Source organism: Cyrtonyx montezumae, unplaced genomic scaffold (assembly GCF_038088225.1).
Source record: "Cyrtonyx montezumae isolate F1298 unplaced genomic scaffold, pur_monq_1.0 scaffold_3, whole genome shotgun sequence".
Taxonomy (NCBI): Eukaryota; Metazoa; Chordata; class Aves; order Galliformes; family Odontophoridae; genus Cyrtonyx; species Cyrtonyx montezumae.
The window spans coordinates 121,243,079-121,259,962 of NW_027072034.1; the positions used below are offsets into that span (position 1 = coordinate 121,243,079).

Below are 16,884 nucleotides of genomic sequence, written 5' to 3' on the forward strand. Positions count from 1 at the left end.
ACACAGTTACCTGTCTTAGTTATTCAGATCTACCAAAAGTCCTGGGAAAACATTAAAATAAATGCCTTACTTCATTTGAAACATAAGCCTTGCTTGTTTTAGCTACATCCACATTCAAATAAATGCCATCCTTTCAAGCATTATGATGCTTTGTGTTGTTTCCAGACACAATAATTTCCAAAGAGGCTTTCTTACACAGATCAACAATGGAGACAGAGATGAAGGGGAGGAAGGGGAGTTTGGATCATAAAAAAGTAATCTAACTTCAGAATTAGAAACCATTACTTGAACCATTAATTGGAGTCTCTTAAGAAGGAGAAATTGTCAATATTTTTTCTCCACTTTCATAACAAGAAGGGAAACAAGTGCTACAAGTTTTCTCCTACTTTTTGTTTCTTTTTTTTCCTGTACCACATTAGGGCTTGCTCTATATATAGCTTGACCAACTTTGATATTAATTTGAAAATTCTCACACAAGTAAATCTACTAATTACAATAGGCAGTTCTTAATCTAGTTTGAGTTTCTAAGTTCTTTAAAGAGAAATCTTTGAAACAAGACTGAACAAATGACATTCCAGTTCTCTTTCAAGAAATGAACTGGAAGAGTAACGCTAAATTTTGGGTCTATGCCAAAGCAAACTAGCCTTAAGCTGTTAACATTATGTTCTCTTATTTTTTTTTTCTTATTTATTTATTTATTAGCTTGTTTGCTTAGGAAAGCACAGAATTAGGAGAACAAGATTATAGTAACAGGATCGGCCATTTATACATCCAGCAAGAAGGTGAGAAAGATAATGTTTTAGACTTCAACACATAGTGAGCCTCATAAAATCATTCTGAAAACAAAAACAAAAACAAAGACAAATAAACAAAATAACCTTCATACTTAGGAAAAATATTTTGCAGCTTAAAACCCACAAATAATGTCAAGCAGTCATTCAGGTAATTAATTCCACATGGGTTGAAGAAAATCCTCATTGTTCTTGACAAAAACTACTCAAAGATATTCAAAGACCTATCTTTAGAACCATACTTCTCATTATCTGTATGAAACATTTTAACACTGCACCTCCATAGAGATGTTATGTATATTTACAATTACTCTACATGTAGTATAATGTAACTGATACATTCAACTCAATGTGATAGAATCAATATATTTCTTGAGTCAAGACTTATTTTATTAAGATACTAAAATTATTTCACTTCATCCATGTAATTTCTAAATTAAATTTTTTGAAACCATTTCAAACTAATACTAATGGTTTACTGGTTAAGCTGAACACACTTTGTTGACTTTTAGCTCTTTAAAAGGACTATAAGATCAACATACCACTGAAAATATTATGAAATTACTACATATTTTAGGATTTCAACAAGAAAACTAATTTAGAGATGGACATTATATACATTTAGCAAGTGCAATGCTAGCTAACAGCTTATTTATCTGAACCTTTTCTAGGATGTACACATTCCATTAATCTACATGGACATATGAAAAATCTCAGCAACTGCTATAGATGAATGTTTTCAATTGTCAAACATAAAATTTGCCCTGTTTATAATTAGACCTCTTAAGTATGCCTCTGTAAAGGATTACTATTACACAGCATATTAAAGGATTACTTTTACTATGGGTTTTCCAAAGTGAACTAGAACAAATTGCAATTTATCCATGACCCCAGCTAAGTACAAGGAAAACTTTCAGTTCTCCAGAAAGCTCTGGGACCACATATTCCTATAAACAAGTCTCTCTCTGTATGGGAGGATTAATAACGATGCCAATAACTCATGTTAAGTGGTAGCTAGCAGATGACACATGGCACCTTCTCAAAACCAACCATAGCATCCTTTACACCCAAATTCTTACAGAATCCTGACTACAAACAAGAGAATACCCCCTGAAAGTGTCCCTACCATTTCCTGAGCAGAGGTGACTTAATCTGAGTGGGTTACAAATGTTAACAACTGTCACCTTTTCAATCTAGTGAAAAGTCAATGCCTGAGCGTATAGCAGATGTGTGGTAGGCTGCTCCCCTCCACTACCAAGCACTCCCGCACTCCATCCACACCTCTCAGCATTATGAGGGGAAAAAGTATGGGAAGACAAAACAAGAAAGCTTCAGGTTCAACATAAAGAGAATTTAATATGTGAAAGAAAGAAAGGGGGGGGGGGATGTCAAAGTAAAGGCAACTGCTCTCTACTTCCCACTTGCAGACCTGTGCCCAGTTAGTCATTGAACAAAGGCTACCTCAGAAGCCAAAAAACCTTTCTCTTCAACTATACCAGTTTTTATTGCAGAGCATTATACCGTATGTTACAGAATATCCCTTTGGCCACCTTGGTCAGTTGTCCATACTGTTACCCCTCCCAGTCAGAGTGGGAAAAAGAGAAAGCCTTGACACTGTGCAAGCACTGTTCAGCAACAGCCAAAACACCAGCGTGTTAATCAATGCTGTTTTAGTCACAAATTCAAAATACAGCATCATCCAGTAATAACTGATGAAAAAAGTTAACTCTATCCCAGACTGACATGGTATGAGGTGGAAACTTTCACTTGACAATTGAGAATTGACAGGTACTCCTGGAACACTCACACATCTAAATTTGATTTACAGCATCTAAGCAGAGATAACCCATTTTGAAAACATTAGCCATAGCTCCTTATAAAATGATATGCTAAGATCATACAAGAATGATTTAGATTGGCAGTTTAGTGCTGTACTTTCTTCATTAAAAAACAGACTTCTGAACTTTTCCTGTCAATGCTATAAAGATGCATTTTCCCAAGAGAAGAGTGCTAGCAGGGCAAAATATTGGCTAGATGCTTAAAGTAAATCAGTAAGTCTCATCCACAAGCCCCTAGATTGAGGAACAACTTGTGTGGGTCTAAATTTATGTGCAGGATTTTCTCCTTTGAGAGGTAGCTGGCAAACTGCATGATTTATGAGATACTGCCCAATATCACATACACAATGTTCTTACTGAAGGTGTCATGAATCTGACTCTTGCCAACAACATAAATTATGGTAGTCTGATTGTTTTTTGGAATTAGAACCAGGATTTTAGAAAACAGCTTTCTAGAAGGTCTTGATCCAAGATTTTCTTGGAGGAATTAATACTTCTCATAAACTAGAATAAGTGAAATCCAAAATCCAGGGGTGATCTTCAGTAATATTACTCTCTGTCTGGATCAACATTACTATTTTAAATAAAATTTTTCATCTTTCTTGCTAGATAGAACAGAGATACATCCATACCCAAGAGTTCTCAATGACCTCTGAGAGAACTGAATCAATGCTTTGTTATCCACTTAGATACATTTTTTTCTAAGCTCTAAAATATCTTATCATCAGAAACAGCATAAAAACTGAAGAATCCCACACCTTCAGCATTGTTTAAACTTTTTCTTGCAAATGATTGTGGTTTGAGTCCATATTAGACTGGAAAAAAAAATTATGAGCCAATATATGCTATCTACTTGTCTCTGAAAAATAACATAGAGAAGAATTTCAGTTCAATTTCCTTTTTTAGAGTTTCCTCTTCCTAGTAGTCGAAAAACATCCCTGATTTTCATTTTCTGTCAAAATTTTTAACAAAAATTCATCCACAGAGATGACTGCTGATAGCTCTACTCAGTGTAATAGTCTCTAAATTGATCACGAACATTCGTAAGGCATTTTGTTAAGCCAACAACAGTTTAGAAGCCATACATACATGGCTAGTTCTGTTACTTTGTTGTAACATAAAAGATAATAATTAGTTGGGATATGCCTATGCATTATAATCTTTTTATGTTAAGACCACAAGGACTTTAGTTCCTTCTTCAAGAATGGTCTTTATCAACTACTCCCTACAGGCACTATGAGCTTTTATATCACTAGATCAAACTGAAAGTTGCAGCAATCTTTCTTTGGTTGAAATTTTCCATTTTTTTATTCACTGGCAAGTAAAGGTACTCTGTACCTGTCAATGGTTTATAGGCTGGTTCGGCCCAGTTCTGTGACAATTGTGGCAGGGAAAGGGTTTCTGAAATGATGCATCTTGCTAATATTGATTTTTAAAAAAATCATTCTGAATGATCACAGAATGCATTTTGTTCTTATTCAAACTTCAACCATTTATATTCTTGTCCTGATATCTTCACTAATGCAAGAAAAACTAAGTAAACTGCTTTCCTAATGAGAAGGAAAAAATCTAATCCCATCATAATAGGGAATAATTAACATTTGATTTTTCTAAATAGATATACCTTTGCCATTGAGTCTTTTGTATTTTGTATCTCCAAAAGATTTTTCTCCTTCTGTGGCAGTAACTTAACTACTTTAACCTCAGAAGTGGATATATCAAGACCATAAACTCACACATTACATCTATTTATAATGACTGTAGCTAGCAATTCTTTCAGCGCATTCAGCACTGAGAATTTGAAGCCCAATATTTGTTAGTGCTTTCAAAGCACTCTGAGTTCCAACACAAACCAAAACAGGTATCAGGTTTTGCGTGAGCTAATGCACTTTGTCAGTCTGAAGCATACATAAAGGCTACAAGATCATGTCTTGAGAACTGAACTACATTCTCACTGGCACAGTGGCAGAACCAGGGTTGAAGTCATCATTAACTCTGTAGCAATCAGGAGCAAAAGAGCACATGCAGGTACTTCTCTAAATGGAAAAGTTTCAATTGCATGCTGTGGAAGAAATGAGAGGAAAGACCATGTCTATGAGTTGATATCCAAAACTTTGCGGGTGATGAATCAATGTTGCAAGATGCCAAGTCAACAGACATGACCTAATGTAACTGTTTCCTTTAAGAGTTTAGAAACAGATTCATTGGCTGTGAACGAGCAGTTTCCAGAGCAAGGAAATGTTTGCTAAAGATCCTGCTTTCCTGTTAAGACAATTTCTCACTGAATTTGTAGGATGTTACAGAAGAAACAAAGAATTTACATCAGAGTCACATAGATGGTAGCAGCCTTCCAGTTTGTTTTATTGCTCCTTATATCCTATTCCATCCTTATTTAAACCTGTTCTCTGCCTGTCTTGCTGAAAGGGGTGCTGGGGAGCCTTGCCTGTCCTCTCAATTATTTCCTTCTGAGAAGATTATTATATGTAAATAAGATAAAGACTGTGTAAGCCAGTGTGTACTGCAACATCGGTATCTGCACTGTCTTGAAACAGTCCTTTTTCTTCGCCTTTTCCTTTGTCTGAAAAACTTATCTGTTGCAGTTGTGCTAAATATACCATTGGATGTCATCCAGAGCACAGCCAGAGGTAACAGAGAAAAAACTAAATTGCGAGCTTTTGAGACTCAGTGATTCAGCTTGCGACCATATCTGAATCACTAGCAGCTCTCACTGAAACATAAAATTGATTATACTACAGAGGATCTGATGCTTTTACACATTCTAATCTAGATTCTGGACACTATATCATTCCCCAGGCAACTGATGATATTTGGAAAAGAGATATTTGGAGAGGAAAGAACTATTTAGTTGCATGTTTGTAGCAGCTCCATGTTCTCCCTTCAAAAATTTTCATAATGAGATAGAATTCATAGGTCAAAACATATGATCATTAACAAAAATGTCTCCGGGGATGTTTGCACCACAAACTTTTCAGTTTCTCCAGAAACTCTAAATTCTGGCAGCATGAAAGAAGCATAAAGCCATATATCTAGCACTGTTTCCGATCTGACATTTCTATATGATATCTCTTGAGAAGTCTAGTGTACTGTGCTGAAGAAGTAGTGTCAACCACGTATTCAGGATTTCAGAATGATTACATTTAAGGACAAACTCAAGGGAAGAGCCAGAAACATGTAAATTCCACAGCATTTAGGGTCAGCGACCTAACCTGTTTGGAAATATTCCACTACATTCCACTTCCGTGATTGGTTCTAAAGGGAGTTTGTAATAAATAGTTATTAGAATGGTTTGTAATCTTCTTTCAATGTTGTATGACAGCAACAGCCTAAGAGCAGCAGAAAGAACTTGAAAGTTTATACATATAACTTTACATGCTCATTAAAGTTATCCACAGCTGCCAAGAAAAATGCAAGCAAGACTTAAAAATCTTCCAAATAGTTCAATTTCTGGTACAACCCCCCTGTTTGGTTTCCTTTTGGAAGTAAGAAATAATGTCTATGCTAATAGCAGATGAACATTTTCTTAAAGATATAGGAGAAAGTTCTGGGAGCAAAAAGGTTGGAAGATTTGAGTAAGTTACATCTCTCTGCCTGTTTTAGGTCTGTGAATCCTGTCTTCTTTGAATAACATTTATTGATATTGTAGGAACAGGTACAAGGCATAATTCAAGTATCTTAGTTTGATGCCACAGTATGCTCAAAATGGAGAGATTTTCTCTTCAAAAAGTACATGTTCTACAGGGATACGTTGTTTGAGTATCATAAACTTGTTTTTATAGCTTCCTTGCAAAATTATTATATATTTAATATTCCCACACAGTCTAAAAAAAGCAAAAAAGCTGGCAAAGTGACTTAACGATAGGCATATCGCATATGGTTGGCCCTGACCCCATCTCATCACTGAATTTAATTTCTCAACACACAATCTCTATGTAGCATCTGATGTTTCCAACAGAGCAGAACCAAGTACTTGTTTTTACCTATTACTCAGCATATATTACCTTCCACCAACCTGCCAATCTGAAATGGACTATTCATTCACTGGTATTACCAACTGCAAAGTCAGTTTTTGTCATTTCATTCATGAAGAACTGAACTTCCTATGAGCTTAGGTGAAATTTCATCCACTGGCATAAAGCTCTTGAAGAAAGCATTAAAATTTCATTGCTAGGTCATAGCTGACATTTCTCTTTTGTATCAATACAATTTGGACATTCCATTTTTCATTATTACACTTTTCAGAAGATTTTTTCCTTACACATTTGAGAAATAAAGAAAGGTTTCCTAGGCTATTCTTCAGGCAATGAAGAGCAAAGGCCGAAAATTTCAGCAATCTGAACAACATAACTACATGTCAATACATCACAATTAATGTTCAAAAACAAGTAAGAATTTATTAAGTTTAATTTGTTTTAATCAAAATTGTTGACTTCCTTAAATAGAAAATGTATATTAAAAATATCAAACCAAAAAATTAAATTTTAAAGGAGCATTCTAACCGTATACCTAAAATAATTTCATACAGTGTTTTGTTTAAAAGCATGTAGGTTGCACAAAAAAAGACCCAATGTTTTTTCACTGCCAGAGAATTAAAAATAAATAAGTAAAATTGTGCTGATGCTTCTGCACTCTTCCCCACAGTATTTTTTCTTCCCAGTTGATATGCATTTTATCTCTTCCATCTGCTAGATGTTTCTGGCAGCGTACTATGTACCTGAGTAGATTATATCAGATCACCCATCAAGACTCACACTTTGTAAGACAGTGCTTCTGGACAAAGTTCAGATGTTCAGGTAAATGGCATGTGAAAAGAAGAGAAAAAAAGAGAGCACAGATGAACAGCTACCTGCATTTCAGTCTCAGAGGGGGCTGCCATGCTCTCTGGTCATTGGAGCAAGAGATACTTCCCCTGATCATTTAAAGCGACATCCTACTATCTCAATGCAGAGGGATTCAGAGCTCTTGACACTATTCCACTAGTTCTCCCTTCACATATCTCCATATACACTGAGTTTGGGAAACATTGTTTTAAATGCACTGAAATCCAAAGCCAGCAAATGATCTGCACAAAATTATAACACTAGTACAGTTATATGTTGTGGTATTATCCCAAGGAGCATCCAAGATGTTCTTCACCTCTCTTTCAGTTTTCATGGGAACAAATTAGCTGACTCCTGCACAAAATCAGATCTTCTGAGAATAACTTTGGCATTTGGCCTGAATTAAAGAACCTTATAACACTAACACAAACCTCTTAAAAGACACAGTGTATCGACAGTCATTTCTGATAGCTCCAAAAAAGTCCAAAAACTAAAAAGTCAAAAAGAACATCTCCACATCCATGCAACAGAAACTATAACTGTGTGCACACGTGCACTTGGAGGATAATCTTTAGTCTATATATTCATGCTACCCCATTAACATGCTGTTGTGTCCAAATAGACTGTTCTTTCCATTAGGCTGTTCAGTGAGGTACGTGTTTTATTAGGGATCAATGCCAACTATTTTATTTGCTGCTTTAATGTTGAGAAAAAAAAAAAAAAGTAAAAAAAAAAAAAAAAAAAGATTGTGTGTAAAATATGAATATATTTCTCTCTCTCTTAACATTTGACATATAGAATGTGGACCGTACCTGTGAGCAAGTGCTAAAACAAACTCATGGGATCTAGAGATGCACTTACAGTGTTCACCAGGGATTCCTGCTTAATACTACAAATGTCCCTGGCAATATACACTGAAGATTCCTGATTAATACAAGAAAGCAAAGGAGAAGAAGAAAGATAAAAGGACAATCTTCTTCAAAATTTACAATGTTTTGTTCCTGAAATGACAAGTTTTGGAGATTAGCTGTACTATCTGGACACGTAAGCCAAGCAGAAGTGAAGTGTATCTTCCTTACAGTTACTCTGATACTAACACAGCATAGCATCACCAAATTCCCTGAAGCAATCAGAAGTTATGCAATCACAAGAAAAGTATTAACTAGCATTCAACAGAGCTCTACGTATAAAATATCCATGATGGAGACCCAGTAGCTTGTACAGTGAAACTTCTTATCTCTATAACCCTTCAGTATCACATTTACTACTATATTCCAAACGCTCACTAAGTTTGGACTTTCACTGCCAATCTCCAGAACAGAATCTCATTTATTTTGACATAATGACCACTGTAGAAGTGCATGGAAACCATTCACTGTACTTGCAACACAATAAAGTAAAACTCTGCTAAAGCTTTTAGGGAATGGTCTTAATTAGGAAACAATGCACTATTTTAATATTGTAGTCTGGTAATTGAGAATCAAATACAGCAGACATGAATGGTTATTTTAATAACCTTGCTTTTAGTGTACTGGTAAACTAGAAATTGCACATAAGGAATACCTCAGGAAAAGACAGGCAAGTTAATCAGGTAGTGAGAAAGAAGAGAAAAAAGACTGAGCCTGTAATAAATTCTTTGCATTCCTAACTTCAACTGTCATGACGGATAGTTAGGACATACATTTGAATTTGTATTAAAATAGAATTTCTAATCACAAAAAATAATATCTTAATTAGTAAAGGGAAGGGAAGCTTGAGAAGGATTTTGAGAAACAATGTTCTGCAACTTTTCCTCATAACTTTGAGATATCATCAGCTATACTAATATCCAAGCAAAATAATGGAGCTTATGTGCTTATCAAATCTACCTGCACAGGCATGAATAGAACATGCCATCTCTAACTGAAATGATCTACAATGCAGAGTTATGAAACACTGACAAACATTCATTTAAATACCATGACATGTTCAAAGTAACAACGTGCATTAATTATGGGAGTCTAACATGAAGATTTTTTCACTGAATAGGTCCAACCAGAAATAAAACGTGAGTAATTCAGACAAAGAGATCGCACAAGATGAAAATATGATTATTATGTGACAATAAATTTCTGTTTTGGCCATTCATTTTCATTTATATTACATTTACCGGTTAGAAATTGAAGAGGAAATTAAAACAATATACAAAGATATATGCAGAGTGCCTGTGGCTCCCTACCTTTTCCCTTAACTATAGTGGAATTTATTACTTCTTTCCATCTTTTCCAATTGAGACTATGTAACTCTCTCTCTCTCTTTTTTTTTTTTTTAAATTTAGATTCGTGTGTTATCAGTTTTAAAATATAGTGAGAATTAGTCCATAAAGTTAAATATTTTTGGTTCCTTGGGAGTAATCACATCTGGAATTATTTTTTTCACATCTAGCAAAAACAATCCAAACTTACAAGGATACCTTCAAATTAAATATGTGCTTTAAACAGATTCATGCTTTAATATGACATAACATAGTAATATTGAATATACTTACATTATTATATATTACATTATACTTACATACTAAATTGAAATACTTATTCATTTCAAGACATAAAGGTGCTTGGAAGACGGTAGATTTAAGACTCATAAATCTTCAACAAAATTCTGACATGCTGACAAGAACAACTCATATGCACAAAAGTTAAACTTAAGTTGCCCAATCACTGTCAGACAGCAAAGTTAGGCTAAAACTGTTAATAATGGTATTCCAGGCCATGAAGCTTCAACATATGGCAGCAGTCACCTTTCTCATACCCCAGCAATTTCAGCAATACTGAAATTCCCCTCACAGTAGGAAAGCTATGCAAAATATGAAAGTCTTCATCTCTCCCTCTGTGGTTATTAACAAATTGAAATGGAAATGAAGTTATACATGCTATATTAGTTTCTTTCCCTTTAAAGAAATTATTCTGCCAGTAGCACTTTTCAAATCCTTAATCACTCAGAGATTAACAGCAAGTCTGGTATATGTGTGGAAACCCTATCTGTCCAAAACATACCATAATGCATGTAGCAGTTTCCTTTGGTAGGATCCAGCTGAATTGCCCTCATGAAGTACGTTTCTGCCTCACTCTTGCGTCCCTTAATAAAAAAACAAAGAAACAAAAAAAACAACAAAGGAAGGATTGGTTAAGATTATTTTTATTTGAACAGTGTGTTGACATGGAGCCATCGTATGCAGTTACCATTTTGAAATTCCAGGCAATAGAGGAAAACAAACATGAATGCTTAAGTGTTACAGTAAGTTTTGTGGCCTGCTACTTTATGTTGTAGAACTCCAGACTGAGGAAGAAGTGTGTCCAACATAATCAATGCCCAAGAAGTAAATAAATGGCAGATACATACAGCAAAAATATACTGCAAAGTGTTTAGGGTGAACCTGGATCTCCATGCTACTTTTCTGGATGTGCATCAGGATAAGCATTTTACAGACCCGAAATAAAATAAGAAGGGAATTTAGGAGGAAGATTAAGTCATTCCTTTGAAGGGAAAACGGAAGGGGCCACAAGGGGGGGGGGGGATGAATGCTTTGGTTCTCTGAAATCACATGGCTATATACACAGTCAACAGTAAAGGCACCATAAATTAAAGAACAGAAATGGAAAATAGTACTGATTTTAATGCGGAAATTAAGATTTCATCACAAGTCAGTACTGTCATTCATAAAATATAAACAGAATTGAAAAATAGAAATCTTAAAGACAGTGGTCAATGCCAAGACAAAATAAAAATTAAAACCAACCAAACAAACAAAAAAGAACACAAGATCAAAATCAAGAAATGATGGCAAGAACAGGAATATTCTAAACCTTAGATTTTTATTTTTTTTTTCACTGAAATCAACAAGATACTAAACTTGCATGTAGGATACAAGGTGACAGAGTAGATTTGTAAGTGGCCATTATTCTCTTCATAATAAATAAATAAATAAATAAGCAGAGATACTGGATTATTCTAGTCTCTTACTCAAACGCAAATTAGCAGCAGCTATTTGATAAGGTACCTAAGACCTGTCCAATCCTAACCCCATGAAATTAGTTGCTGTGGTTTGTACTAGAAAACAGAAGATCTCCGTAATGAGGAACATTTAATCTCTATCAACTTGTAGAAAGGTAATGCTGTATGCATCTGTCAAGGCTGGCCTTCTTGTTATTTCACAGATATAGGATTTCTCAAGTTTTGTGGTCTGGAAATTGACATTGCAAACATCCTGCTCTATCCCACAAGTTAACGTAGGAGTAATAATGAGGTCAGTTCATGATTACATATGCTCCAGATTCTCAGTATTCCCCTCAAGGGCCTTAAATACAAGAAAATAAAAAGAGAGAAAGAAGTTCTGAAGCACACATGAAATATATCATAACTGGGTTCTATCAAAACCAAGATAGTGGGAAATTTTTCAAGACAGTGTCTTGGTTGAGATATAAGCAGAATTATCATTTCCAATGTCATAGTTTCACAAACTGAATGCTCACATGCAGTAAGAGTTTAGCCTGATTATTCAGTAAACTTACTTTAGTAAAATCATATACCTTAAAACCATAACCACAAGGCTTGAAAGCCAAATGGAGCAATTACATGATAGAACATGATATCCTATTGCAACGTGGCCTTATTTTTTTTAAGAAAAAAGAATATCACATGACACATAGTCCAGGCTAATTTTTTCTCATCTACTCGAGCTGTAAAGACACATCTAAAGATTAAAATATATATATATTTTTTAATTACATACAAACATAGTAGAGAACAAAATGTGAAGAAAATAATCTCCACTTGAAAACACATGGTAAATCAGGGTCAATGTAAAATAATTATTCAGATTAGAATAATGAGGATTGTGATGGGACTTAAAATTAAGCACTGAATTTTGCACATTTAACCCCAAGACTGGCACATTTTAGCCTGGCAAAAGGTACTATGACAGCCCAGCCTTGAGGCTCCAAAATGACAGGCACTAAGTTCATGTATCAGAATATATTGTCAGAGTTAATATTCACAGATTTTCCTTCATTGCGGATTTTCTCAAACAGATGATCATTATTAGTTTTAGATGGTTGCGTTCTGCCTCTGTATCTATTTCTAGAACATAAAAGTTCATTGAATAAAGTAAAAAATATGTAGCTTCAGCCTATAGAAATAGACAGCTACAAACATTTGTCAAACATGATTAATTTTCATTTACTGGGATTACCAAAAAAACATGACTGCTCCTCTTTTTGGCATTTTCCAGATGGCATATTGCACCCAAGCTCAGTAGACCTGGAGTACATAATGATGACAGGTGCCAGTATATGTAGTATCAAAAGAATGCCTGTGCTGTTAGTATGTCCAAATACTCATTAAGAGTAAAAGGGGAAAAAATCTTACATTACCCAAGCCGTAAAATGAGTTGACTAACAATAATCAGCAGAACCCCACTAGTTCATGTTGACCATTATTTTCATTTATCCACATTTGTAGGAAAAAAAAAGAGAAGATAAAAATACCTTCTTGCATTATAAGGAAGCTTGCACCATATTCTGTAAAAATGTCCTCTCTGTTGCCATCTGTCTGCTGCTATACCTCGGCATAGATTCATTAAGTTTTTTTTCCATGTCAAATGATATAAAATCTAATCATTTGATACTTTCAGACCAAAGTTAACTATTAGCACACATAGACTTTTTTCAGCTATCCAATGTACATCTAAACTTCCATAACAGAATGTAGGTACTGTTTACATTAAGATGGCAACTCTGCAATTGTCCTTTCCCATCATGTGGGTTCAGAGTTAAAGAAAACATACAGCATAAGGAGGAAAAATAGCTTTCAATAAAAATCCACAATAATTGTTTAAACAGCTGTAAAGTACCTTAGTGCAGGAAGGCATTCTGTGTGCATGTTCATTGCTGTGTGTACTGACCTATACAGATGTAGGCATTAAGAGCCACTGGAAACCTCCCAATTTCTAGTACGACGGTGTGCAGTTGTATATGCACAACCACATGCTTTGGCAACTTTACAAAGCCAAAATATAAGTTTTCAACTCCATGCTAGCAGACTTGTTTGAAGGATAAAAATGTTATTCATAAGATTTTAACAGAAGGACTCAGTGGCTCTGAGGATTAATAACGGGATACAAAATACCTTTCACCTGTTGGTCACCAGTTCACATCCAGCCCAGGTCAGTAGCTAATGAAAAGGTGCTATCTGACAGCTACTGTTTTCCTCAAGAGAAATAAGTAGGTGGTCCAAACCCAAGCCCTAACGGAGATCCTCTGCACAGAAGCACTGGCATATTTATGACTGCTCAGCTCACTAAGACATAATGATACAGGATCATAAAATAATGAATGTCAATCTCATTGCTAAGGAAAAAATCTGTAAAAATCAGTTCAATAATCAGCTCAGAATACTGTGCTGACATTCTCCTTAGCAGACCTTACTCTAAGACCTACAATGTGTACAAACCTCCAGCATTTTATATTAATAAAGAAAACTCGATTCTTTTTTTCCAGGCACAAGTAAGGATGAATTGTCAATGTTTATCACCTTTCCCTATTAAAAAGTGAAGAAGTAAATGTGACTGACAGATGGCTCTAGTACACCAGTTGTCCTGGCTTTCATAGATATCCTGCTCTCCACACACCACACAGACTTAAATCAGATCAGATGGTTGCTTCTAGCTTCAGAAGCAAAACAGTTAAATATTTAAAGATGAATTCAGGAAGTTGATTTTTAAGACACCTGGTTTCTGTAGATGCAGACTGCAAAGGGTTTTGTTTCCTTGGCTGCTTCTTCCCTACGGAACAGACAATGGGTCTGATCTTACTAATATGGGCAGACAGGTGCTCAAACAGGCTTTCCTACAAAAGACATATGATTACCAGGAGAAAGAAAGAGCTAGCTAAGAGCAGCTGAAACATTAGTAAAATATCTTACATTTATCTTCAAAATATTTAAAAATTGAAGACAAAGCGACTATTTTTTTCTACCTTCTCCAATTTTTTCCTCTCTGCTGGTGAACTGTGCCAAATTCATGTTGAGGCAGCTGGTGCACTTCAGGCTGCTGGAGGTCCAAGAACCCTGAGATGCTAATAAAATCGGAAAAGGCTAATACAGCTGAGCAGCTCTGAATAACCCTCTTGTGTAAACTACCATGATACAGTGGCTACCAGCGAGGTGGTTCTACTTGTTAGGTGGTCTCTGCAATTTTAAACTGATTTCGTATTTTGTAAATATTCATCATTCTCCAAAATGCACGAGGGTTTAATCAGTAGAGCAGAGACTTCACTCTGCAATTCAGTTGCACCAGCTTTACCTGGCAATAGTGTAATTGCAATTTGCATCACAAATGCAGCTGACTGTAATTCCCCAAATTGGCTCAAATTTTTTTTTGGCAAGTATTTCCTTTTTAATAAAAGGAGCTGAATTACAGGAAAACATTTCTTAACAGAAAATTGATAAAAATACAGACATTAAATACATAATAAACAGTTATTTTAGATATTTCCTTTTTTCCCTTTAGACACGCATCTCAGTAACAGAGTGTACTAGGAGAGGAAGAATATCTGACCTGAACTTGTGATTTTGTTTCAGCTTTCTTTAAGTTACTGCAGACCTGTACATCTGTTCCACAACCATTTCTTTTTGCTTTATAAATTTTTCCAAGGGATGGTAAAAACATAATTTTAACTACGTATAAATGAGTAAATTAGCAATAAACTCTTCAAAAGTTTTTAGTTAGAGAATTACATCTTACAGTGAGGTCACTGACATACAAGGTCTTCATTCTTCCTCTTACTACTAAGAAATAAATTTAAAATCTAGTATTTTTTAAGCATCTAAGTCAGCAGATTCTTCCTTTTCCCCCTATTTGCCATGTTTCCACAACTCTTCTTTTATTACTCTGAATTATTTGGGAATGCACATGAAGTGCTAAGCCAATGAAATACATGGGACATGCATTATTCACATTGCAGGTCCAAAATTTATCCCAGCCTCTAACCCCCTTTGCAGCAAAGATACAAATCCTGCCTCTTCATCTTATCTTTACCACCACAAAATAAAAACAACTCAACATCGTAAAGATGAAGTGACTTCTAATAATTGACAGCTGGTCCAGAAAAACACAAATAAATGAGGCAAGATTTGCAGTGATTAGTATATTTTATGAAAAACAAAACAAAGAAACAAAACAACAACAAAAACCAAACAGCCTTTGGAGGTGGAGATTACAGCCCTCCAAAGCCCTTCTTTCAACACTGTCCAACAAATATCAATGGGTTTGTAAAACATGTTATGCTTTCAAACAAAAGCTTTGTCTCCCATATCTTTAGATGATCACAGTGCGAAACATCACAATTTCTAACACTGATACACCAAAGTGTGTCTCTCTAATAAAATGAGCAAGACAGTATTGTTTCTCTCTACTGTAATACATTCAACTCAGTTTATGGGAGCAAGATATTTGGAGGAAATTAGTGTATAAACCTGTGCCCAATAATTCATCATGTGCAAATGTTTACTTGATAGTCACTGTGAGTCAACTTTCTTTATTTTCCCAGTGTGACACATTCACATGGTCTTTAAATGTTGCTCTCTACCCCCTAGCCATTTCACTGGACCAGTATCTTCACACAGGCTAGTCTATGAATACTGTGTATGTAATCCAGTGTGTTACTTCAAGAAATCAGCCTTCATACAATCAATACACTGCAATATCTTGATTTTGTTTAATCCACTATTTGCACATTAAGTGGCTCACTTCCATCTAGATATATCACCCTAGTCCTCCTTCAAACATAGGTGTATTTCCTGCGGACTAAAAATCCATCTGCTCGCCCGTTTCTCCTGAAGTCAGAGGAATTTTACTATGAGTCAAGTTTATTTTAGAAAGTAATAATATAAAGTGGGTTCTTGAGGCTACATCTATGAGGATAATTAATGACATGATAACCAGAGAGTAGAGATTTAAGCACTGACTTTGGTGGGAATCCACTGGAGCTTAAGCATTTTTGAATGTGACATCACTGCTTACATACAGATTTAGGAATCTAAAGCAAAGCTCATAACTTCGCTGGCTTGGGGCATGCATCATAGTATATTAAGGTGATATTTTCTTCAAGTAAAATAGTATGTATCTGATTAAGTAATAATATATTAAAGTTATTTCCCACCCATTTTCTTGTTTTATGTGTCTCATATCACAAAAAACAAAAACTAAAACAAAAAAAAACCCCACAGGTTTCACTAAAGCTATAAGATACAGAAATACAGGCAGAGGGCTTTGTTTGTTTGTTTGTTTTTCACAAAGGTCTGTTAAAATATATATGTATGTCTATTTTTTGGTCTTTCTTTACGGGCAACAGTGCCTAAAATTTATTTACTTCATTTAAA

At 35.1% G+C, this 16,884-nt stretch overlaps 1 protein-coding gene across 1 annotated transcript in view; it reads right to left on the minus strand.

Annotated features, from left to right (window-relative positions):
* TMTC2 (transmembrane O-mannosyltransferase targeting cadherins 2) overlaps positions 1–16,884 on the minus strand; it is a 239,671-nt gene that overhangs the window by 29,991 nt on the left and 192,796 nt on the right. Inside the window, exon 9 of the mRNA XM_065743218.1 lies at positions 10,503–10,584. Within this exon, the coding sequence (XP_065599290.1) occupies positions 10,503–10,584 (82 nt within the window). The remainder of the gene's footprint in view (positions 1–10,502; positions 10,585–16,884) is intronic.